The sequence below is a fragment of the Ischnura elegans genome, chromosome 3 (genome assembly GCF_921293095.1).
Source record: "Ischnura elegans chromosome 3, ioIscEleg1.1, whole genome shotgun sequence".
Taxonomy (NCBI): domain Eukaryota; kingdom Metazoa; phylum Arthropoda; class Insecta; order Odonata; family Coenagrionidae; genus Ischnura; species Ischnura elegans.
In genome coordinates, this window is record NC_060248.1 from 96,441,755 (window position 1) to 96,468,813 (window position 27,059).

Below are 27,059 nucleotides of genomic sequence, written 5' to 3' on the forward strand. Positions count from 1 at the left end.
TTGAGGGCTCGAGTAATCGTGAGAAACATGTGGAAAATTCCGTGTTCATCGGTCGTAAACGTATGAAGAAGTATGTAGGGAGACTACTCTAATTAGAATATTTACCTCTTCTTTGGTTTATTTATTTTCTGCCTTTAAGTGGCTTGGGAGCTTTTTTTGTATGTTGCGCACCATCATCTCTGAATGAGTTTTACCCGCTCGGAGTTACGCGAGTTTCAACCAATAATGCCGACAGATTTGGATCCAAAGCCTGGCGAAAAGGCTTTAGCCACTGTTCAGAAAGATGTTGCCGTATTTAAAGTTCCGAAGAGCATCATTCGTAAAGTTCGCCAGCCAAAGAAAATCTTGGACGAGGAAGCATACATTGAGGTGAACTTAACATGTTGCAACATAGCGTGCCTGGATTGATTTTTACTCGTTATTTGTGATGCTAACGTCGATTTTTATCATAATATTCCAGGAAATGGGGAAAATCATCCAGAGGGACTTCTTTCCTGATTTAGAGAAAGTGAAGGCCCAGAATGAGTACTTGGACGCAGTTGAAAAAAATGACATACAAAAGTTAAGGGAGATTTACGAAAAGTACAGTTCCGGTAGAAGGCCACCTACTGAAAGATGTATGTTATCTAATTTTAAAACAAAGAACGTTTTTGAAGACAATGAACAATAAGCTAACCTCATTTTTATATTTTTAGATGCTGCTAGTCCTGCCACATTTGAAACCCCTGTAGATGTCCGAAGAGAGGAGGGTGAAGAAGTCGCAGGTACCGCACCGTTTACCGAAAATACGAATCCTGGGACAAGTGGGAAAAGTGAATGTAATGATGCACCCAATGGTAAGATTTTTAAATATCTGGATCCGGAAAGTTGTTTATTATCTGAACACGGCGTAAATGAAATAATGCTTCATCCACTAGTTGTGGTCTAGAGTTTGAAATTTCAGATTTATTGTATAATTTCCGGTGTGTTTAAGTATAAACTTCGAAGAAACAGTCCCCTTTCGTTGAGGTGTAGTATCAATGCATTCTGCACATCGTAGTGGTAAGTCCGAATATCGTCAGTACATCATGCATGTTGTATTTACTTCTAGGTAATTTAATATGATATCATCTTCATTCTTTGGGTGGCAGAGGTAACCACCAGACAGGCTGATATTCAAGGGCCTGCCGCAACCACATATACGAATTTTATCATGCACATGAAAATAGAGGCATAAAATTTATTATGTGTATTATTGTGAGCAATACTTTCATGTGAATGTATATCATAGAAATCGAATTTAAATGAAGGAGTGACAGTTATAACTTCCAATGTTACTTTATAAGTAAAAGATTGATAAAAAAATAATAAGTGTTCCTGGCTAACAAGTCCTATCTGACAATATCAGTTAGGACTTCTTAGCAAAACATTTATATAATATACATTCTCTGCACATAGAAAGATTTGGAGGTTTTTACACAAATTTTGATTTCCGACAAGTAAAATATCTTTTAAATTTGGCTCTGCAAATTTTCTCTACTTGTATTCTATTGGTAGAAAGTATGTAGTCTAAATTGATCATAAATCTCTCCATTTTTCATGATTATGAATGTAAGGTTAGATCCAGATTATCAAAAAACATGGATAAAAATGAGGAACTTGCATGGGTCGTAGATTGCTCTAAAAACTATTTTGAATAAGTCAAATGGATACATTAGCTCGCAAAAATACCTTCAGTTTCTCCATTCAACATCAAAAGAAATAAAAAAATTGCATTTAAAATCGAGAAAAATTTCTCTGAGCCGACCACTGCGCGAAGACACCCGAGCGTTGCCGAGGCCAGGCGTGACGTCATAGGTGCCTAAACAACCGTAGGGAGTAGGGAAATACGCTGAGCGCATGGTGTAAAATTTGTTTTGCGGGAGTATTTAGCCGCTCATCGTCACTTTATTTTGTTCTGTTATTCTTGGGCAAGTTTTCCTATTGCCATTGTGCCTAGATTATTACTTGGGATATTAATAATGCGGCATCGGGATGATGAAGTACAAGCGTTTCACTTCGTATGTTTTAGTGATCAGAAAAATGGATGATAACGTTGCCACTCGTTCGAATAGTACACCTGAAATCTACATCATCTACATCTACATAATACCCCGCAAGCCGCCTAAAAGGCGTGTGGCATGGGGTGTTAGGACACCAGCCTTTTTTTCGGACACCAAAAATTGATACCACGACCCTCATGGAATTTGTTAAGACAAATTATTGCTATACGTCGGCGGCAAATCGAGTTGTAAAAGAAACTATTAATACTGGAGGATAACGATCGTAAGATGTGCTGTTGACATTAGAGTAACCTGTGCTGTTGAATTTGGCAACACCGAATTAACGGAGAAGGTAGTCCTAACCGTCCTACGGTACGAATTCACAGCAAAACAGTCCGCACACAATCCACATGTGAGATCGCGAATCGGTTTCGCTGCCAACACACACACAAGCTATAACCTATTTCAATAATATAGGTAAATCCAGAAACAATATACTAGCATATACCATAAAAATATAGTGGGAAATAGGCAAATACTCTTATCAAAAACTGGATGTCACTGTCACATTCTTATATTCATCACGTACAACTTACAATAACAGAACTCGTTATGATGAAAACAACTATTTATTCACTGATTTAAACCCTTAAATTAGCCCACACAAGTGACACAGGTGACTTTTCTCAATACTATTCGTTGAAATAATGGAATAACAAACTTCACTCACAGTTTTTATTTCAATAGCGTGATCGTGAAATGTCATATCTACGGTGAACAACGGAGATTAGCAAGCCACTGACAATTTTTACACTACTGTTAGACATTTATCGATAGCGTAATAGCACTTTTTACAATTCAATCACGATGGAACACTGATAACTCTTGGCCGATATTTTTCAACCTTGTCAAACTTTGTGCATTACAACCACTGGCACTGTGATTATTAGTAGTAGCTTAACGGGAGATGTCACGTTGAAAATAACACTATTTTGGCACAAAAATGTTCCTAGATGTCTCCAATCAGCGATCAAAAGTTGCATTGGCTGGAATTCACCCCATAATACAAGCACATACAGTCCTAAACGACGAATTCTCCGGTACCTACGAATAAACGGAGGAAGTTATTGTATATAAAAGCTAAGCGGACATTAGTAAACATCAACATCGTTCTAATTACATACTTAAATGAATGATATGCCGTCGATAACATCAACTTACAATTAACGTATCCCCCTTCCAACGGCCGTGGCTCAGACTGCTACAACGATGTTACTTACAATTAGATATTATAAAATATTTGGTTTCACTTCTTCAGTTTTATATTTTATGTCCTTACTCAATTATTAATATTATAAATAATAGAAAATATGAGGCTTTCGAGCCTCTATTGTCGGATATTTATCCTTAAATTGAAAACAATCAACACGTCTCACAAACGGAGCTCTCACAACGGCAGGCAACTATTACAAGCAATCACAACAATAGCTTCGTGTGATGTTTAGGCACCTTTGACGTCATCGAGGCTTCGTCGGCAGTGGCTTGGGGGGTGAGGGAGTTTTTCCCGCGCTTTAAAATTCGTTATATTTATCATTTAATATCTCGCGAAGGAAAACTCAGATTTACATGCGGTTTTCTTTGTTGTATTCAGAAAATAATTTTCTGTCCGCCTGTTAAATAAAAAAAATTCATGCAAGTTCCCCATTGGGAACATAGTGAATGTGGGCGGAATATGGAATAATACTCCATTATGTTGAAAAAATAACTTGTCAGTGGCTTTGCGGAACCTTCTTTATGGTTATTACATTATTATTATTTCTAGCCTAAAGAGCAATTAATGTAATAATTGGAATGAGCCAAATTTAAGTCCTTCAGGCCCAGCACACATAGAGCAAATATTTTTTTTACTAACTGACTAAAGTTTTTACCAAAAGTACATAATTTCTATTATTGCACCTGTATAACTATTTACCGATGTATAATTTCTATTCCTCCACCTGTATGTGTGGATATTATTTTGAATAAATTTTTTTCTGTATTAGTAGTGGAAAAATATTTTTGATATGCCATACAAATTGTTTATTTATAACTAACAATGATGTTGTCATTTCTCCAAAAACATGAAAGGTCTGTTGCGAAGGAAATATTCTTTCTCATGATGCCAGACATAATATTTGGATATTATTTTTAATGTGTACAGGCTGTGCTCAGTTATTGAAGTTGTGGACATTTATAAGATAGTGATATTTATATTTCCAAAACTTAAATTATCCTTCATGATGCGATTACAGTAAAGCTTATACAGTAATTGAATTCTCCAGAAAAGTTTGCACAGTTGTGTACATTTTCACGTCTTTCCTACTTCAATTTCCCAAATTCATTATATTGTCAGTAATCTATGCTTTTTATTACCTGGACCTAGCCTTACATTGGTAAGCACGGATAACTGAGAGTTGGCTTTATAATGTTCTAATAGGGAAAATTATGCTATGTACTTTCTACACATTGAATACAGAGAAAATCAGCTCTACCCACTTTAAACGAAATGAGATTAAATGGAAATAAAAATTAAAAAATATCTTCCAAATCTTCCCATGTCGATTGAATGTAGTAAAGATGTGTCGTATAGGTAAGTTAATTTCCTATCCACTAATTGACCTCCGAGGTTAATACGGAGGTCAAAGGTTATAGAGGTAAACGTCGGGCTATTGTGACAACCAACTTGCAACTCGATCACCTAGCTCCAATTGTCCTGGATCAGAAATGCTTCAGTTCAAAAGTAGAACTTAGAAAAAATATTCCTTCATTTTCATACTTATTATGTTCATTATGTTTACCAAGTCTGTTTCAATATTAGAAGGCTTACTATTCTTATGTTCCCATGCAAGCTATTCTTTTCATTCCAAATATCTATGGCAAACTCAAATTGAACATTGTCACCCAAATTGCTATCCGCAAAAAGTGATACATAGATACAATATAGCATGATATGGTACCTCTCTTCCATTTTGGAGATGTTTAGGAGAGATACATTGGCAAGATGTAAATAACCATATTTTTTTGACATTTTCTACCCTCTCAGTTTTTTGTTGCCTGACATAATCAATTAAACATCGTGTCTCGGTAAGAACTCCCCATTGACACTTAACTTTCAGTGGCACTAATTATTACCGCATCCTAGTCCCCAAAATTTGTTTCCAAAATCTTGAGTGGCAAGTGATGAAAGTATAAAACAATTGTTACTTCCATATTTACTGCTTTAATGATGGTGGTAACAGCTACAATAACAAATAATTCCCCATAGAAAGCATGTTTGCCATCCTGTGTGTATAAAAAATTGCCTGCATCATATCTCTAATTCTTTCTGAAAATATTTTCTCCTAATTTTTCCTAAATGACCTCTTAATTTTTCATACTCTTTACCCTTTAAGTCATGTAACCATCATTCTAGTAATTTGGTCGGTGGCCAAAATTTGCATTATTTTTTAACTTTGTTTTTGCTTCCGTGGTCGTGGGTTCTTTATGATGTGGTCTTGTTAGGTATATACTCTTGGAGGCTTGATTTTTGTTGGAGGTTGTTTTTTTGATGAAGCAGACTAAGTTTTAAATTATATTTGTTGCTTTGGGAAATAACTCTTAGTGTTTTATCTCTGAATAAATGCATGTAACAATTTGCTGGGTTGGATCATTATACATATAAGTAATCTATATTATTATTCAACATAATATTCTGTTAGTTTGGATGAATAAGGATGTGAGTTTGCAAACCTGTTTGGTTTTGAACTTATTCACAATGAGCATGTTTTGGGAACTTGAAGTAATACCTGTTTAAATGTCCAACATTCATGAAGAAAAGCTACCATTAATTTGGTTTTCCTTTTTAATTCAGTGTCCGTGGGTTGCCAAGTAGTTCTTTGGATCATAATATGCTCGTTGAAAGTAGTCACTAATAATTGGTAGGTCTCATCACATTAAGCAAATTTGGGAACAACTCTACATTGATCTGAGTGGCTTGCTGTGAAATCCACAGTTATATTGTGAATACTGGGTGACTACGTGTTTTATAATTATAAAAGTGTGTTTTTCGTATTTATGGTGAAGACTTCTCATGATTATTTAGTTTTATCATCTTGTAATAGTTTTATTATAAATCAATTGTTGGAGTGCTTTTGTTTTTAATAAGTTCTTTTTTACTCTAGCAGTGTCAAAGCTGAGTTTGGACCAGTATTTGAATGCACACACGAGTGAGGACAACCAAAGTTTTCAAGAAATTATGAAAAATGCTGACGTAAAGTACAGGCAAAAGGTAAGTAATTGTTGATAATGAATCCCTGAAAGTAAACCAGTGTAACGGCTTCATTGTCTTAGTGAGCATTGCTTTCCTGCATTTATTTCATGACAGTAATTTGTTGATATCTAGTTTGAACTTTTAATACTTACCTTTATGATTGTTGTTATCAGCTTGGGATATTTTCCAAAGTAGTTTCTTGTTATATATTCACCGCGAATAATTGCTTCTCTGGCATTTGATATGATTGAACCGCTGCTGCATGCTACAGCAGTTTGATAAATATAAATATAATAAAGAAGGAAGAAAAATTAATGCATAATATATCATAAAAAATACTCTACAAAAGAACAAAATGAAGCCAAACATCACATGACTCATTAATATTTTCACTTGATACAAGATGTTATTGTTGCCATTTGCATGAAAAGAATTGTATCTTGTGGTAATAAGGCATCCATGTAAATACTTATGTAGACCTCAGGTGAATGACGAGAAGAAATTGTATTTATAGATGAACTCCAAAGCTGGTGCTATTAACGCATATTTTAGCGTATACATGTAATAAGAATCAGTTGTTAATTCTTCTGGACTCATACCTAACACATATGATCAGCTGAAGTTAATATTCATCACCATAAGTTTTGTTTAGTGGCCATAGATGATGGAAATCAAAGGCTGAGTTTAGATGCTTGGGTGGTGAGCGATATAGTCACAAAAATATGCAATTAAAATGCTGCTAGAACCTTTCTCATTTATAGTCTGTATACCACAGGGTGGTGCATGGGCCTGCCAGGTAGCTAGCTGTTGGGCCTGTGTGCCACCCTACCGTTTACAGACTATAGTCGTGAATAAATATTATGATACTTATAAATTCATTTCTTAATTTGTAATTCATAGTTATTTGTGTCATTATTATTTTTTTACAATGAATCATGTTTGCTTACAGTTTTCTTGGCTTTATGATGCAGAAGCCAAATGCAATGAGAGAAAAGAAGAGATGCTTGCATTGCCTTCCATTCAAGACCAAGCTGAACCTTATGAGAGACCACTGAATTTAGATACGTGGACTTATAAAAATAAAAACTACATCATGTTTGTTCCTGATGGTAAGATTCATTGTTTCTAATACTAGCTCATTATATTGTTAATGTCTAAAACTACATGGCAGGAGATATTATTGAAGCCTACACGAGATTGTTGTTGAGCTTAAATTCTTAATGGTATCAGTGCATCCTATTCTACTCATTACATTACTCTACCTTTAAGTGTGAGTAGATTCAAGTAAAACTGCTGGACTTTCTCACCTTGTGAATAGTTGAATTTCATTATAGTAGAATGTTGAATTTCATTAAAGTCAGCTATTAAGTTCGCAGTGGAGGACTGCCTTTATCTTTTTCTATCAATGCTAGTGTTTTCAGCGTTCTGCAATTCATCATCGCAGACATTTTTGGGATTTATCTTCTGTGCTTAACTGGGAATTGGTGTTCATATCCTCTTTAATGAATAAGGACTTGGGAATTTCATTAAAGTCAGCTATTAAGTAAGCAGTGGAGGACTGCTTTTATATTTTTCTATCAATACACTCATGATGGAGCCTGAAGCTTCTATAGAGTAATATATATCTGTTAAATATTTCTGAGGAGAATCCTACATGCCAAGTAATTTTGCTGCAAGTCCACATTTTTGTTGTTGTTGTGAACCTTCAAGTATGGCATTTGCTAAATTTGAGCCAACCAATCATCTATGACATAATTTGTCTTATCAAAGCTGAATGTTTTTGACTGTATTCACATTACATTGCTGAGGCTTGAATTTCAGGCATAGGATAATTTTACAGTTGCGATTTTTGTTGCCTCTTCTGTGGGGCTGGCAAATCGTGGTTGCAAGTTCAAAATGCTTAATGAGTTTGGATGAGTGGTACATTTCTTTTACCTGATGTGTTTCTGAATTTTTCGAATTAGGGGTTCAAAGAACTGCCGAGGAAGAGGTTGAGATGGCCAAGCTCAGGCAAGAAGTTGTTCATGGCAATACGAGGCTAGCTGGTAACCCTTTCGATGAGAAGCAAAATAAGGAGGTCATACAAGAGTTAGCGCATTCTCAGGCAAGAGCTCAAGAAGGCAAGATAGGAGTGGATGGGAAGGTGGTGACAGCAAGTGATGAACCCACTGTCAATGGTTATGGGTTTATGGCCACTCCATCACCTGCTCCTGGTAAGTATTGCATTCAAATTAAGGCTCTATTGAATTCAAATTTGTGAGAGCTGGTGGATGGAAGTTAAAAATGATGTGTGATACTAGAGAAGGTTATTATCGATGAGGAAACCAAATTGGATACTTTTTGGACTGTGTTATGTATTTTTGGTCTGTGATATATTTTTACAAAAGCGACTTTATTTTGCTCTGAAATTGGTGTTTTTTTAATGGCAAAATATTTTATGTTGATTGTGAGCGTTGCTTTCAGTGGCCTACCCATTGCCCTAAATTTAGGATATTATTGACCGGGGATAATTTTAGCAATAATATACATGGAGTATTGATTAAATTCACCAATTTTATATATTTTATCCTTTGCTTATCAATATATCCAGCTTACATAGAGAGAGGAATTACTTTTAAATGTCTGTAATTTCAAATAAAATATTCCTATTGTGACCAAATTGTCTTCTTTTAGATTTGTTCTATTATCTGTTTACACAGTGCTATAGCAGAAAAGAAATCTTTCTGACTCCACATTTGCTGAGGGGGTCCAAATTGCTTAAAGGCACTCGGATACAAACAATGTCTTCGACAAATTGAGCTCCTCCATTGTTATAATTCTATCCACTTAACCCTGGCAATTTTGCTTTTGTAGTTATTTCTGTAATTCTCCCAACCTTAAAATCCACTTCTCTGTCTCCATTGACCTAACGTGCTCATTGGGAAGCTGAATCTCCCTTCCTAGGTTTAGACTGTGGTGGGACCCACTGATGAGTCACAAGTGTACTGCATTCTGTATGGTGTGACCCGCAGGTGAGTCATGCGTAGGCTCTTCTTCTAGTCACTGCCTAGAGATGTTGCCACACTCAGGTAGCCCACTGCAGCTAGAGAATATGTACCGTAGAGACCCTTAATTTTGAGCCCCTCCTCGTACAGTGCCCCAAGAATGTGGCATGGACCCACTGCTGGGTTCTTGTGGGCTGCTAATTTTTTTGGCATTTGTAACCCGAGCATTAGACTCTAGTGTCAGTTGGAGCCACCTGCGAGTACCAGCCAGGTGGGATGAATCACATTTTTTCAACTTGATGTAATTGTAAAACTCCATGCTTAAGTGACCATAGGGAGTGGGATAATGGAGGGTATGAGTGTCATGCAAAATTACGTGCAGTGCATGGTTTTCTCTGATCATAAGTGATGACCAAGTTATGGATGGTTGGCTTTGTGTGAGGCACCACTCAGTCTGGAGAGTTTAACAGTAAGCACCTTCCAGCATCCTTGGCAATGAAACTTAACTTCCATTCACACCACTTAGGTTATCATGTTCATTATAAACACACCAAATTTTATTTCTGAAGTTCATCATTTTGCTAAATGGCAACAGCCGCACAATGGAGAAAAATTGTAAATTTGCCATTGTGCAGGGAGGAAGTTGGGTGAGGCAAGGTACAGTGGTGGGCCAAGCATAGTGGTTATTACGAAGGAATAGTTACTATTGGTTTCTGAACATTTCATTAGGATACACAATTTCTAGATAGCCCATTGTGTGTGTGATGTTCCCATGTGTGTATAAGATGAATCCTGATGTATTTATTCTCAAGAAATAATGCACTTTTAGGATTAGAAACTTGTTGCGATGAAACTAGCTTGAAATAAGTTAGGGAGAATGTTTAGTTAGTGGGTAGACTGGTCATAGGTGAAGCCCTTGGACTCCATCAAATTCATAAAACTGCAAGTATGCGCTGGATACGTAATGTATATATGTGCCTCATAGCATTTAGTTGCATTAAATGATCATATCTTTTCACAGTGTATTCAATAGCCCTGTCAATACCACAAACAGTGCATTATACAACTATATTATGTGTTATTCAAGATGTTTAAGTTTGTTTTGTTTTGTACAATTATTCAGGATCATGACTATTGAACTTATTTTACACTTAATATGAAAGTTTAGGGTTTACAGATATTTTACATTCTCTGGTGCCATGTAGATTCTACAAATAGATGTTTTCCCTGTTGTTTTAGGGGTGAATGAGTCTCCTCTAATGACGTGGGGTGAGATTGAGGGCACACCATTCCGGTTAGATGGTGGTGACACCCCTCGTCTCTTGCATGCCACACCTGGACCTTCGTTCAAGATCCCAGAGCCTCCAAAGAGGGAGAAGCTGGCACTAAAGCTGGCAGAGAAGGCTGGCCAGCATCATCGTGACCGTAAGCAGAAGGCAATAGAGGCCGCATGGGCTCAGCTGAGAACGTGAGTTTTTATGGAATATCTTTGTTGTTATAATGTTGACTTTGTCCATGCCTGAGTAAGAGGGAGACAGTTCCATGTAGTTTATAAACCATAGCCATACTATATGATGTAGCTGCTCAAAACATTTTTATGCTTGAAAATATTTGCTTTGTTAAACCTGGCATTTGGGTTTTTCACCATGGTCCAGAATTGCAATTCATTAAATGAATTCATTGGATGGATGTGAAAGATAGCATGTGATGAAAAATAATCTTCCCATTTCAGCCATTCAGTCATATGTTCAAAGTAGAAAATGCAAAAGTTGGCACCCATTTTTCATGAGTTAGGGATATAATTGAAGATCTAGTTGATTTAATTGTTCAGGGAGAACCACTCATTGAGAGAATGGATGTCTCACATGATAGCAATTAAAAACAAATCACATGAGGCCGATGCTCAAGGGGTGAAAGTGGCCGAGAAGTGGCACAGTGTACTTTGTGACATCATCAACTTTTAAGGGAAAGGATTTAGGTTGTTGATTCTTTATTGTGAATATCACCAAGGTCACGAAGTAGGTGAGGGATCAAAAATCAGAAATGTAAAGGTCTATTTGCTTATCACTTCTGATCATAATCAATAATAAATATAAATTGGTGAACAAGCCCATTGTGGATGGTTCTTATGCAAAAGAGAAAGTACCGTATTAGTACGTGTAAGAGGAGTACGTATTTTGAGAATCGAAGCTAAATAAAAAAAATTTTGTGGCATTTTTTTAAATCCTATCGCGTGGTGGTGTTGCAGCTGTATGCCTGGACTTTCGGCAGTTATCGAAATTTCCTCTGTCAATACTAATTGAAAGCGGAAATTTTGATAACTGCAGCAGTGATAGCGGCATTTTTTCAGCTAAATTTACACGATTTGTATGGTGCTCGGAGATAAGTATGTATTCACTTGTAGTCTTAACCTTATTATGCTTACTAGGCATGGTCGGATCGGATACCTCGGATCCAAATATTCACGGATAATGCCCTTCACCTTATGCTCCGGATCCAAATTAGTCGGAGAAATTTAATCTGAAACCAAAATTTTAAAGCAATACTTTCGTGAATGCAACGTCCCATAAGAGGGAGTAGAAAGAGTTCCGATCCTCTCTTCACATATGCCGTTCCTCTACGATGCTTGTCCTACTGATGAACAATTTTGTCTAAAAGCTCTCACAGGAGTATTGTAATATAATTGGAGCCGTGGAAAATTTTAAGGCAAAACACGACAGGCACATAGCATGAACCTTCTCAAGAGATTGGACAATAATCGGGGAAATCTCAGCGTCGTAGGATAATAACCACATCGTAGATTTCACGGAACGACACTTGGCCCTCCATCAGCCAATGCCTCAGCCCTTTCCGAGATCCCACAGGAAAAAAGGAAAATATCAAGTTACAGGGGAACAATGGAAACGTGTTTCATCCCTACCCCATCTCACCAACTGACCTTTTTCCGCCTAACAGGTTCAATTCTCCCAGTTTCTGGAGGCCAAATGCTAGGTGAGTCACCTACTGAGCTCGAAGATATCTCGATAGCTTTCAGCAATTATATGACACGCATGAGGTTCTAAAAAGAATGAGACCTAACGCAACGCATATCTGACAGAATTTAAGTTTTTTAAGCTCTAATTGACAAAGATTTATAGTTAACACCTTGAGTGCGGCATGACGTGATATCACGTCATGGTGCGCTATCCCCTGGTGCTGATGACGTGATATCACGTCATGTGTACCCCGAGGGTTCCGGCCCTCTGTAAGAGCTCGGTTCAGTTCTTTTATGACATTTTACCCCCCTAAGTTGTTCAGCAGGGATCTAGGAGCGCATTTGTGGACGCCGTTTCAAGCAACCTTTCCTGGGAGGATCGGGAGAAATTTTTTCTTTTATCTTAAGGTAAGCCAATTTCCATTCATTTTCTCCCCTGTATTTTATGCTATTATTTTTATTTATTTCTATTATTGCGTGAGTATGACAAATTTTATTTGAGTTTTATTTTACAAATCAAAAGTATTTACTAACTGGAACTTACTTATGTGTGTTTATTAATTTTTTATTGTTTTAATAATGTTTAGCGAGAATATAGATTTTTTCCATCCTTCCTTTTTTCTTCTTGCGAGCCTTTCATTTTTCGAACCTTTATTGTCTGACGTTAATAAGTTTTATTCAATTAATACATGCAGTACTGTGATTAGTTAAACTTTAATGTAAATTTGAAAATGCCATTACATTTTTTTATGCAACGTAACATATCTCTTACTTTTGCACCCTTCCTTTGTTTGTCAGTGCAACTCCTAAGCAGTGAGGGGATCGACAAGCGGCAATATTACGAGAGTGAAGGAAGTTATTTACGGAAAAAGTGTAAGTTATTTATAATATTTATTGTTGATATATGTATATTATGCACTTATAAACATTCTTATTACAATTGCAAATAACTGTTTGCACATTATCCCATGGATTAGTGAAAAAGTGCTTAGGAGTTACTTTATAAAAATGCTTTTATTTTCTCGATAACCGTGAAATCAATGGCTTATGGGTGCTTTCAATTCTTTGTCTCGCCATTGTGAATATTTAGTTCCTAAACATAGTTTTACATTAGTAAAGCTGTTTGTAGCATTTCAGCTTTGGCCTATTTCACCGAGAGTGTTTACTTTGATCCTGTTATTTATCGGAATTTAAAAAAATACAATGTATTTATTGCAGATGGTACGGAAGCGAGAAGTAAAACGGAAAATGTTTCATGCTGGCCGGTAGTCAATGCCGCCTGAAAGAGGTGAAATTCTCTATTCATCAGCTTTTGTAGATGATCAGTAGTCTTCGACCTTCCATCAGGACCTGCAGCCATCGACGTCGAGGGAGGAAACCTCCGCAAGGGCACAAACATTTCCTTCTTAGCTCTCTGCCTTCTCTAGAAGAATGTACACGAAGAAGGGAGAGCTCCTGGAAGAGAGCGGGATCAGGCATTCTCTGAAGACTCCGAGCTAGAAATTAGAGAGGAGGAGGGTGGGGAGGAGGTTGAACCCTCACAGTCAGGTACTGCGTTGCCTCCTTCTAAGCCAGATCCCTTTATGTCAATCACTGGCCCATCCCCTTTGTCCTATTCTTTCCTGAACCCTCTAACAATACCGTCCGTCCTTTGCGGTGGACCCTTAGTTCAGTGACCCCTCAAAATATCACTTTCATAGAAAACCCAGCTCTCACCATTCCACCCAAGTGTTTTTTGCGTCTCCTTTTCCCAGACACCCTCTTTCGTATACAGACATACTTTCTCATAATCTTCGAAAGAATAGGTTAGGAATTGGAAACAATTGACCTATGAAGAGTTTTACCTTCTTAGGCCTAATATTTCACAAGGTAAGTATTCCTATAACCAATATATCCGACTTATGGAGCATTGCTATCTTGTTTGACCTGCTTTGCTTTCGGATATACATGAGTCGTGATGGATTCTTTAGCATTCTTCAAGCCCTACATTTTTCAGCGAATACCGGCCCAAACGATTCAGAGCCTGAGTATTTCCTCTAAAAAAATCCGTCCCTTTTAGATTCATTTCACTCCTCCATTGATTCCCTAATAATTCCTTCCCGAAAGCTGTGCACGCTTTTTCATTGATCGTGAACCCGCCGGAAAGATTTCCCTTATAAATTCCGTCTTTCTGTCATTAGATCCTTTATTCTTCCATCCCACATTCCTTATCCCAAGCCACTTTTACCATCAATATATCAATCTCACTTCCCTGAACTCATCCAAGAGGAAGGTGGCAGAAAGAAAAATCGATGGTGCAAGTATTGCACTATTGCGGTGCAAGCACTCTTGGGCGTAGGAAAGAGACCGCAGATATCTACATTGGCTGCTAGGTCTCCTCTACTCTGTCCCGAGCTTTTTTCTTTCTTTCATAAGAAGGCATAAATAGTATTATATATTTTTGTATCATATATTGCAATAGTATTATAGGTTGCCTTGTTTAGTTGCTTTGTTATATTGCAATAGTATTGTAGGTTGTTATATTGTTATAAAATTTGTGAGAGAGGTATTTCCTACACAGGTAAAACATACATGACTGTACGTAGTGGTATATAATATATAATTTAAAAATGGTCATCATTTCGATTGTATTGAATTTGTTTTGGGTAAATAAAATATTTTTTTTTCATGTTATGTGCTCCTTTATTCAATAGTCTAGGGATCTTACATAAATAAGAAGTAACTAGAGATTTCCTAGCGCGATGGAATTACTCTTTCCCTCGTGTAATTAGAAATAAAACGTATCGTTGCTTTCGGTAATCGGGTAAGTAATAAGGGGCATAGATGCTGCAAATCTATTCCTAGCAATACGTATCATTTAATGGTTTGCTCGAATTGATATTATTATGCACCAAATGAAAAAATATTATTGCGGTAAAAATTTACATCATTTTCAGATTTTCGCAGAATATTCGTAGTAAGAACCGCGATACGTGGCCTAAATGAAGATTACTTGTAAGATGTTTGCTTACAAATACTATTAGTTCCAGTTTTTATGCATTAATTTCTAACTCGGTAACATCATATTGAAAAATATGTTATTGGCTTGAGTTCAGAAGATAGTAATGAGGAAGTTATAGGTTGATTATTTCTGTTTCCACATCCATTTTTATTTCGGCAACGGAGCCTATACCCCAATAACCCTAAAAGGACACGTATCAGCAAAATATTTCCCCATACCTTCCCCATCTTTTTGATGTTCCGATAGCACTTCCAAAAAGGTTATTCCTAGTTCTCACAAGTGGACCGACTAAATCTTACTATCACCCCTCGCTTCATCTCCGTACCCCCTCCAACCTTAGAACAGCCGGCAGGAGTGGTGCACGTCAAGAAACACCCTAATACACCGTCGGAAAATAATCTCGAAAGCAGAGTGCCACCCATCTCAACCACCTGCAGTGAAGGGAATACATAATGGTATGTGAAAACCATTTTTGTTAAATATCTGATGCTTATGGGTGGTCGTATGGGAAGAAAGGAATTGGAGCTGAAAACATGAAACGAGTGAAGGAATTTGTGACGAGAATAGTGGCTTCAGAAGAAAATGTAGAAATTATTCAATATTATCGAACCCTACCCCGATACTTAGGATTACTAGTACAAGGAATACGCCGAAATATCTTGTGCAGAATTACCATCATAATCAAACAGCTGTTCACGGCGATTCCTTGTATTTATAACTTGCATTACATCCATCTAAGCCAAAAATTTCCATATGGCAGTGGCAAAATACCAATGGCGATACCAGTAGAGCATAACAAATTTATTTTCCTCGTATTTTATTGGATACATTGCGCAGAAAAAAATTGAAAGTAAACGGTGGTGCGGGGAAAAATCCGACAGTATGCAACCCGCATTACGTTAATATCCCGCTGTGCGGGTGACGTGATATCACGTCATGAATAAAAAAATTCATAGCTAACAAATTAGGGCCAAGAAAATTTTTTCATTATTTTTTCCAGCTCTTTTGGCACCCATGCATGCGTTTTGCATTAAAAAACGACAGCCGCACCGGGGGTCGATTTTGAGTTTTACATGGTCAGCATTGAAAGTGTTAAAACAAGGCTACTAATATTCAACATAGTCCAAACAGCACAATTTCGGATGAAACGAGCGTAGTATAAGTGCATTCAAACAAGACGAGACGGACTGGAAACTTCAGGCAACGCAAACTGCGTATATCACATTGCCGTGCCTTCTCCCCTTCGCTTTGAAGGCAATGACGTCACATGCAAGATCGGACGTGTTCTTCCCTTGCTCCTTCGCTTATAGCCTCGTAGCTTGAAATACGGAGGGAGCGGATTTTTACATGAAAATATCCGTTAGTTCCCTTATATTTACATCTGAGTTACACGTTCAGTCACTTTCAAAAGTTTTAGGACAAGGTTTGTGGCACCACTTATGATTCTAAAGGAAATTTAGTATCCTACACTACTTTCGTAGTTTTCTGCTGTGCTCCACTAACATTCCGCTTGTGAGTGAATACCGTATAAGCTCGTGTAAGAGGCGCACCTTTTTTCCCAGACATTGCAGCCGAAAATGGGGGTGCGCCTCTTACACAAACTTCTTATCTTCCCCCCTCCCCTTCACCGGTTGCAAGTCCAAGGGGAACTGAGTGGCCTTGGTTTTCAGCGTGAGTCAGTCATCTGAAACCCTGGGTCAAAATAAAGCGGCAGGCAGGGGAGTTTCTCCCTTAGTGACGTATTTTTAAAATGCTCCTGTTTGAATTTCTTGCAAGCATCGCGCCGTCACGTCGGTACCCCAGAGGTGAACATTGAAAAGATCGCGCGGGGTGATTCGCTCCGGAGCGCGCGCTAAATTTATTGCCACGAGTGGGCATCCCGCGGCATTTATACTGCATATAGTAATATTGGTGTCAAAACCATTGTTCCCCTGTAACTTGATATTTACCTGTGGAGTCTCGGAAAGGAAAAAAACGGCAGAGGCATTAGCTGATGGAGAGCCGAGTGTAGTTCCATTAGGTCCCTTGCACACACACCGATTTTGGACGGCCGGTAAAATATTGGCCGATATTTTACTGGCGAAGCGATGCTTGCACACACGCCGGATTTTTACCGGTAAAACGATACGTTGCTAAGTTTTTGAGCCGGCGTCGGCGATCCACAGTGACAATAGCCGGCAGCTAACCGGCATTTTGCCGGTGCCGGCGTGTGGTCGATACGTGTGCAAGCTCCAATGCTCTCCCATTGTTCACTATTGGAATGTGGACGGCCGATATTTTACCGGCTGTCCAAAATCGGTGCGTGTGCAAGGGGCCTTAAATCTACGACGTGGTTATTATCCTACGGCGCTGAGATTGCCCCGATTGTTGTTCAATCTCTTGGGAAAGCTCATGCCATTTGCCTGTCGTGTTTTGCCTTAAAATTTTCCACGGCTGCAATTCTATTGCAATACTTCTGCGAGAGCTTTTAAACAAAATTGTTCGTGAGTAGGACAAGCAACGAAGAGCGATGGCGTATGCAAAGAGAGGATCGGAACTCTTTCTACTCCCTCTTATGCCGCCGCAGTTATCAAAATTTCATCTTTCAAATAGTACTGAAAGAGGACATTTCGATAACTGTCGAAATTCCAGGCATACGTCTGCAGCACCGCACGATAGGATAAAAAAAATGTCGCAAATTTTTTTTTCTTTATAGCTTCGATCCTCAAAATAGGGGTGCGCCTCTTACACTTGTGCGCCTCTTACACAAGCTTATACGGTATATATATTTTTATAGAGTGAATATTTAAATTATTTTATACTGCAAATTTATCATTCCGCTTCTATTTATGCATGATGTAATGATTATTTCGTATGCATTTACTGCATACTTGAACCCGTTTTCACCCTTCCTTTTTATAATACTTATTTTTTGAGTAATTTTATGTTACCGAGGCGGCCAAGTGGCATTGGTTTGAGCTACGCTAGTTAAGGATGAGGGATCGGGACTGTCTTTCATAATTTTTTCAGCTAGTTCTCTCGTTTTCTTTCTTACCTACAGGTTTTTTGTGTTCGTAATTTCGCTGTCATTGCAAATATGCTTTCATTGAAGCTAATGAAATTTTTTTAAATTATGAAAAAAAATGGTGGATGAAATCCTGACGTCGGCATTAACGTACAGTTTGAAGTCTGGCGAGAGGAGTCAAACATTACATTGTATAATTTGACACTTATTCTTTTTCGATTAATGATAGTTCAAACTATTTGCTAGTATTCATTCAGTACGCATTTACTTTTGGTTTATCTGTTATGCTGTAAGATTAGAAAAGTTAAAAAAGAAAGAAAAGTTATTATTTACTTTTTGTGCTTCTATTTATAAATCTGGCGGCACCGTGACTCAAATGTGCTTATTTCTGCTTGTTGTGAGTAATTCGTTATTTCCTGGATTACAAATTTGTGATTATGATGTATTACTTTGTACTATTTGACACATCACCAGGTTAGCATCGAAGACCCTTTCCGTTACATTAGTTGGCTTTTAATGCGCAAGATAGAAACAAAGAGTGAAAACCGGGGCAAATAATTAGTAAATGCACACGAAATAATCATTAAATCCAACATAAATTGAAATATAATGATATATTTGCAATTAAAAAGTAAAATTCCTCATTGAGCGCGTTTGTATTTAAGCACATACGAACTTTTGCGATGTGTGGCCAAAGACAACAAAAGGAGTAATGGAAACTAAATCCCATTGAGAAGCAGAAGAGACTTACATTAAAATGGCCCTGACAAATTCTATAACATCCCATCTCTGAAGGAATATGCTGTCTCCGTGCAGCGGCGTACCACCGCCTTCCTCGGTCTGGGTCGTTTGGCACAACAAAAAAATACTTTTCTTATGTTTAACGAGAGGTAGATTAACATTAGGCACACAACAGAACACGTAAGGTTTCCTCCCACTTATTTAAAATTCTCCGTTTCATCTACCATTTATTTATACTCGAAATAACGCCTAAGATAATGCACTCCTTATGCAAGCAATGCAGATATCATGAGGTTTACACGTCATCAACATGGCGTCGCCCGAGAAATACGTTTTTGGCGCGGAATTCAAGTTGAAACTTCAAACTCTTCTAGGGGCGAAATTATTAAGCGCTCATTGGTAAAATTTGGTGAGAGGCTTCCTTACACCCATCGCTCTATAAATCAAGCATAATATTTGGTAGTGTAATCCCTTCTATTAGCATAATTTGGAAAAACAACAGTAAATACATCTATTCATGAAGTCATTGCAGGAGGATAAAAATTAAGATGCATTCTTGAACAATTGGTGGCAGCTGACATGGTGGCAGTGAGTCCGTAGAAGTTGCAATGCCAGCCTTCCAAATTTACTGAAACTTCGGCACTAGGAGCAAGTATTATTTAATTATCCTGATACTAATGATTCGAATTACATTTGGGTTATAAATGAAACATTAGTTTCTAATTGTCACTAATCAACTCCTTATTAATAGTATGGATGAGGCTACTAAATGGAAAATCTACAAAGAAATAAACATTAAAGAGCTTTGTGTCAGTCATTCGACAGGGACTTTAATCTTCTTAAATCAAGACATAAACACAGATTATTTAAACAATTATGGACACTTTTTGTTGGGAAATATTGCAAAAATGTCTTAAGAAATTCAAAATCAGTAGCTTATCGTATCTTCTAAAATTTGAAATTTTATTGCTATTGATGTGTTTTCATCTTCAAAAACCAACGATGATGAGACCTAATTTAAGTAAGTTTGACGAAAGGATTTGAATTTTCATTTTTGTCTTCAATTTCATCATGTGCTAAAAACTAATATATTCATGAACCTGGATTAATATGGGATTAAGCAAATTAAATCATGGCAAAGATAGAAGATAACATTATCAAAATTAAATGAATCTGAAGTTGATAATGATAAAATTGAAAATCAACGTGTACATCATCAACGTCAAAATCATCTGCTTTGCCAAAAAATGCACGTCGACGATTCGGTATCCTTCAACAGATGCACTCGTTGGAATCACTTCGATGGAATTGATGAATTCACTTTCGGCCACATTTCATTTCCTCAAATTATCCAAGCTCTTACCTTCACCTTCAGAAACAAATTTGCCTTTAAATCGGCATAATGAAGCCATCATATCAGCCCAAAGGTATATTTAATAACTTAAGGATAAGTAAAGTTGATAATAAAACGAGTAATATTGTCACAATGCAACGTAACTCAACGAGGTAGCGTAAACAAACAAAGGTGCTCAACTGGTGTGAAATTACGATATGTGGACAGCGTTGTCGAGTTGGTGGTCAGCAATTATATATAAATTATTTTTCCAAATTAGTTTGAAATTAACAGAGCAAAAGCTCTCACTAGTTAAGTTCTTTTTATTCATCACAAATGATATAGTTATAAAGCTTTATTGTATATCCAGAGAAAGTTTTTAAATTCTTCCGATACCTAAGAGTCAATATAACAGCCATTCTTCATATCACAGGATTATTCCATTTTTAGTAAAATTCATGCATTGTATAGCTATTTTGATTGATTTAACATTACTTTTAATTTTTATGAATGACAAATTTAGCCATTACAACTTGTTGTTGTCGAGTTTATCTAACTAATGAAAGCAGTATTTCGAAGCGCAGGTTCCTCCTTAAAGGGCAAATAATGTTGCTTGGTTTTGATGTCTTTGTGGAGATCAACCTGATGGTGAGGCACCTTGTTTCTTGATTAAAAAAAATGTTTATTTGAATCCGTCCAATTTTCATTATTATTTTATTTTAAAGTTGCTTACTAGCATAACATCAAGCATAAGGCATTTATCCATATAAATAATTCTTATCAAGTGGAGACATCTATTGAACAACTTATGTGGTACATTCTGATCGATAGCGTATCCATAGATTCATAGTTTTATCCAAGGTTAACCATGTTTTTACTTAGTTTTGCTGTTTTTTTAATGCATTTGGAGGCACTATTAGTTTGTTGAATAAAAACTAAGAGTGCCTTCAAATGCATTTATTAATAACAAAACAAAGTAAAAACCCATTAAACCATGGTTAAAACTTTGAATCTATATTATATGAATCATCATCACTAGTCAACAATCCTAAGATTGGTTTGACGCAGCTCTCCATTTCTCTCTCCTATCCGTTAATCTCTTCATAGATACATATTTATTCTCTTTTACATTATATGAATGCATACGTGAAAATTAGTGATGGGTCGATTCCAAAATTTTATCGATTCCGATCCCGATTCAGATTCTGAAATTTCGATTCCGATTCTACCGATACCGATTCCATCGATTCTGATGCCGTAGGCTCCAAGAAAAATCACTTAATTCCAGGCAACAAGAAAACCACTTTAAAAAATATTACTCTGTGAAAGAGTCAGTTGACAAAAGCATCTTTCATATCATCACTATGTAATTAAAATATAATAGCTAAATTTCAAAATAGAACATATCTAAAAAGTGTTGTTACATGATAGGTATTACTTTAGAATATTAGCACTCATGTTTTAATTTAAAATAAAAATATCTCCTTTAATATCTACCTTTTATTGATAATATCTTATCATTATCAATAATGTCTCAGAAATTTAGTATCCCTTTAAAGACTTTAAATTTCTGCTCAGAAAGCAAAGCATCTTCACTCTGCCAGGATAAAGCCTGTTGTATTTTACTTCACATATTTTTCCTGCAGAACTAAATGTCTTTCACTGAACGCATTGGATGGCGGTATGGAAAGAAACCTCTTCACTAATACTTTCAGCCTTGGGTAGAAGATACAAGTCTTCCAGTATTTCCCAGGGAAGGAATTTGGTGGTGCATTCATCTCTGATAAATAAGCTTCCACTTATTCAGCTTCAACAGTGTTTGCTATGGTGACTTTGGGTACTTTTCCAAATGCATCACTGTATCTTGACCATATACCTGTCACAGGCTCCCTAGTCTGCATTTGCTCCTTCGGAATATAATAGGGATTTCCCAGTAGCACTTTTTGATATCGAGTCGAGTTGGAAATTACTCGCGAGTATCGAGTCGAGTCGAGTATGATAATTTCTGAGTCAGGCAATACAGCAATGCACACTACAATATATTCTACTCCAATTTTCTATAAAAAATTCTTCTATTCTGTTTTAAAAAACTTGAAAAATCAGCCTGAGATACCGAGCCTCATAGTTCCGCGGCGTGTAGCTCAGCCTTGACGCGCGATTGAAAAATCGCTCTTATTCCCTTCGTCGCAAACTTTTTTCTCCCTAGATTTCTAATTAGTACTCTTTTAGAAATCTCTACTACATATTTTTATTCAAATTTTCCGAGTTATATTTTTCGTAAACGAAAGATTATGTCTACTTTATGTCAAAGTTCACGTGAAAAACGGGTCGGCCATTTTGCATTGTAAAAGCTGACATATGAGAGCCAAAATCTTCAAACGTCATTGAAAGTATAGGCAAAGCACCAGGTCAAAGGAATATTGCGTTTTTTATTCCATAAATCTCATACCAACGCAAAACCAATTGGATAAATTCAAAGATTTTTTGAGGAAAAACGATATCTCGCGTGGCATTGAAAAATTGGTCATGTTTGGGCCACTGTATCTCACTAAAGGGTCGTATTTATGTAAAATGGCATATAAATCTATATCTGGTAATAATTTATGAGTATTTACGCTAAGTTTCAAGCCTCTATCCCCAAAAAGGTCATTTGAGACTTTATTCCAGCTTTTTCCGATTTCGGACCAGTGTGCGCCGGGTAGGAAGACGATCGGCGGCCGTGGCTGGCGTAAAGGTATTCGGCGCCCACGTCCACAACAATTGTGTATTCGGCAAGCTGAAACTACCAGGCCAAGGCATTAGAATGACTTATCGGCTTTAAAAACTGCATTATTACATGAGTTTCATGATAGCGCTTCCTGTCGGCAGATTGCTGGACCTACTAGCCTCGAAAGCTCTGTAACCTTAACTACTCGACATTCGTAATGCTACTCGAAACGCTCGAGTCGAGTACCAACTACTCGACTCGAATTTTCGAGTACTCGCACATCCCAAGAAATGTGTTTTGTTATTACGATTACGTGGCGCGAAAATTCGAATGACTGTTGGAAACGTGGTCTGTGGTACTACTGGAATCGGAATCGATTTTTCACTTTGGCAAGTACTCGTTTTCGATTCCGGTTCTTGGTCGAGAATCGAGGAATCGAAGAATCGAGGAATCGAACCGACCCATCACTAGTGAAAATGCATTATATATACATATATTATATTTGGCTTAAGGTCTATAGTTCACTAGCAATTGTTATTAGAGTTTACATTTCTTAACCTTTTTTTTTGAAAAGTACCTTGATGTGATTAAGGGAGATGAGTTGGTTCAGTTCTTGGTTCCTCCTCCTCTCGAGGTTGGCATTGGAACCAAAGACTAAGGAACGGGTACCGAAATATAGAACCAGAACATCAACCGGTAAACCTTACAAAACCAATATAAGTGTTTCTTTTGTAGAGAGAAGAGATTTTGCAATAGAACCGTGAAGTGAAATTCAGAAGAAGGCTTTTTATCAAGAATAGTAAACTATAGAATTACATATCTTTTTAATTATGGGTTTTATAAAATTTTGTGAATTAGGTTTTTCACGGGGAAACGAACAAAACTTGAAATTCCACTTTTTAAAAATTTTGATCAAAACATGACACATGTTTAAAAACTTTTGAGATATGGGATATGGATGGGATGATGCCTATAGATGAGATCTATTGAGACCTTGGTCATGGTATAATAATAATTTTTAATAGTGAACTTTGCATTCAGGAAATTCTTTATTTCCACCATAGAAAATTTTCATACAATTACCTCTGTAATAGTTGAATTTTAATTTTTGTTATGTTGACGAAATTATGATTTCATGAGATAGGAGAAAGCCTCCTCTATGCACAGTTTGGTCATGATAAAAAGGGAATCTTATCTCTAGTATGCAAATAAAGTCTCTGGTGATTCTGCACAAACACAAGAACAGCTTGCATTCCATGAGCTCATGCCGCATGTCTTTGGGAAGAATGGAGGGGAAAAGTTACATTGCTCATGCATTGCAGTGATCGTTGCTGACTTTTGTAGCATATTAAGGGATGTAGGTTTGAAAGAAACAAAAATGGAACTTAAATGACCACCAGCTCTATGTAGAGATATCAGAAAAAAAGGAGTTCTATGGAAATTCAATCCCTAATCCCTGGGTTTGGCAATTTTTCCGTGTTCTTGAGAATGCAAATTAACGTCGATATTCTCTATTGTGAGTGTTTTGTCTTCTAGATGGTAATTTTTTATCAGTAATTATTTATTTTTTTATCATTTTTGGCTAACATAAAAATAAGCTCCTAATTCTACTTAGTTTGCATTTCCTAAGTCCTTGTGAGATAGACTTAGACATGCTCATATTTCACTCTTCATTTTCTATTGGTGATATTTGTGAGGCTTGTGTATTCAATAAAATTATTGTAACCATTATCAAATAACTTTTATATCAAGACACAATAGTTGCGTATTTCTGTTTATTGTTATATGTACATGGACTCCTCCAATAGTTGTTGTATAGTGATCTGTCCCAATATGGCCTCAAATATCATCTTGTAGAGTGGCAGAACTACAATGAGCATAATCGTACTTAATGAAAGTTTAGACTGCTTTAGCAAGTTCATTGACAATAAAACATAAATACTGACAAATAAACCAAGAGTTTCTAATTTTGCAGAAAAAAATAACCTGAAACCATTATTCACAGTCATAGAGGCAATCCATGCCAGAAGCATAGCTAAAGGATTTTGTGTGGGTATTCAAGTCCATTGGCTCCAAACAATGTTCATTCATGATGAGGAGTATGAAATAATTAGTGTATCATAACAATGTTAATTTATTTGTGGGCTGCTGCAAATAGATATTTGTCATTTGACCCTACATGAGTCCCTACATATGCAAGAGACTATCTTTTTAGAGTGAAAATAATTACTGTTGACATGAAATCATTTGTACGGTGATTTTGACCGCATTATATTATTTACATGACAGAATTTACCAAATTCTCTTGAAAGCCACTCGGGAATGAATCAAGCTCTGTTGGGTTAGCTTTTTTTAACTTCATGACTCCCATATCACAGTTTAATTAAAGCTCACTTTTCAAGGAATGAATTTGGGGGGTGAATTGTGGTGAACAATGATTTTTAAAAATTGAAGTACAATCTAAAATATAATTTGTAATAGTCATTCACTCTGTCTTGTAAGCCATTTTATTTTGTTGTATTATCTATTGGGTGGGAAAATGATATTTGGAAGTGATTTTACATTGGAATACATATAACAAATTGATGATAATATTGAGCTTGGTGAATTGGAGCACTTGAAAGAGTATCATTGAAACCTTTTCCATGATTTATTTTTGCAAGATATACGGTATATGTCTGAATATAGTCCCCCCTTTTTTTCCATAAATGCCTGTGGTAAAAGTAAAGGGGGGGACAATATTCAAATGCATTTTTTTCACTTTTCCCAAAACTGAAGCCTCAAAATTAGGGGGGGGGGGGGCTATATTCAGAGGGGGACCATATTTGGAGAAATACGGTATATCAAGGGGTCTACTGGGAGATCTCATGATGCCAATGTAGGGTCATAGCTAATCTGATAACCAAACTAATTATTTTATTTTGTGGGCAGGCCATCACCCAGAAGACCTGGCTCTGGTTCCTTGGAGCGATTGAACTCCATGTCCCCAGCGGCTCGACGCTTGGCGTCATCCCAGTTGGGACGCTTAGGCACTGATCATGCATTGCGAGCATCATATAGCCCAAGTCCAAGGCAGAGATCAGGAACTCCAGGGACGCCATCCATCTTGCCATCACCTTCATCGAAGACCCCTAGACAGAGAACCAACACTCCTGGTGGAGGGAAGCGGTCATTGGCTTCAGTGAAAGGGAAGGATGTCACCCATCTAACTGACAACCTTCTTAATCTTCCAAAAAGGCCAAGAGCATCTGATTTTTTTGAGTCCTAGTGGCAAGGAGTAGCAAATTTTTCCCACATGCCTCTTGACTCAAAAGAAAGGTTTTGGATGATACTGTGCTGGGAAGTTGCTTCTCATGATATTCATCTACTTTGGGATTTTTAAGAATGATTGATGATTTTGTATGTTCTTAAGAGTGAGTGTTATTGATGTTGCCTTATTGAGTCAATGGAGAGACATCTCCATCATGCTTTAAGTGAATATTTACACTATCTTATCAGAACAGGACATGGATTGTTCTTCAGTGAATACCTTAAAAAGTTCTGATAATGTAAAAAGTCTGTGATATATCAATATATATTGTATATAAGTGTATAGGTAAAAGAATAAGACTTATTTATTTGTAAATACTCCAGTGTACTACCATTAAAATTATTTGTTTAAATTTCATGATACTTATTATGAATTAAATATGTGTGCTTTTGTAGTTTGTTTCTTCTATAATATTTAAATGTTTATGACTATGGTGGTATTAACATTTAATTAGTATGGAATACTTTATCAAAGAATATTTATTTTATGTGCTACACTAGAAATACAGCTGTCAAAGTAATTTTATCCGTGAAACTGTAATTTTACGAGAAGTGAATTTGGGTGGTTTACACCCATGTCTCTTGTTCTGAATTATATGTCTCAAGGTATATCAATGGTGATTTGTACAGTATTCATTCAAGGTGAGGTTAACTCTTTTATGTGTGAATATATTTCAAGAGATTGATGTCTTTCTAA

At 36.7% G+C, this 27,059-nt stretch overlaps 1 protein-coding gene across 2 annotated transcripts; it reads left to right on the forward strand.

The window, feature by feature from the left end:
• On the forward strand, positions 1-27,059 carry LOC124156192 (splicing factor ESS-2 homolog). Of its 2 annotated transcripts, none has more exons than XM_046530573.1 (8): positions 1-369; positions 461-617; positions 696-836; positions 6,221-6,327; positions 7,259-7,418; positions 8,274-8,522; positions 10,533-10,761; positions 25,985-27,059. In XM_046530573.1, the coding sequence occupies exons 1-8, from the start codon at positions 184-186 to the stop codon at positions 26,319-26,321; spliced, it is 1,566 nt and encodes a 521-aa protein (XP_046386529.1). In that variant the 5' UTR covers positions 1-183; the 3' UTR covers positions 26,322-27,059. The 2 variants fall into 2 exon arrangements, with proteins under 2 accessions (XP_046386529.1, XP_046386530.1); XM_046530574.1 differs by having other exon boundaries at positions 6,224-6,327.

What these genes read in the sequence shown, in the direction of transcription:
- LOC124156192 (XM_046530573.1), top strand. Translation starts at nt 184, where the DNA reads ATGAGTTTTACCCGCTCGGAGTTACGCGAGTTTCAACCAATAATGCCG. An exon ending in AAGGCCACCTACTGAAAGAT is followed by an intron (nt 618 to 695) that starts GTATGTTATCTA and finishes TTATATTTTTAG; the next exon opens with ATGCTGCTAGTCCTGCCACA. An exon ending in GCATGGGCTCAGCTGAGAAC is followed by an intron (nt 10,762 to 25,984) that starts GTGAGTTTTTAT and finishes TTTTGTGGGCAG; the next exon opens with GCCATCACCCAGAAGACCTG.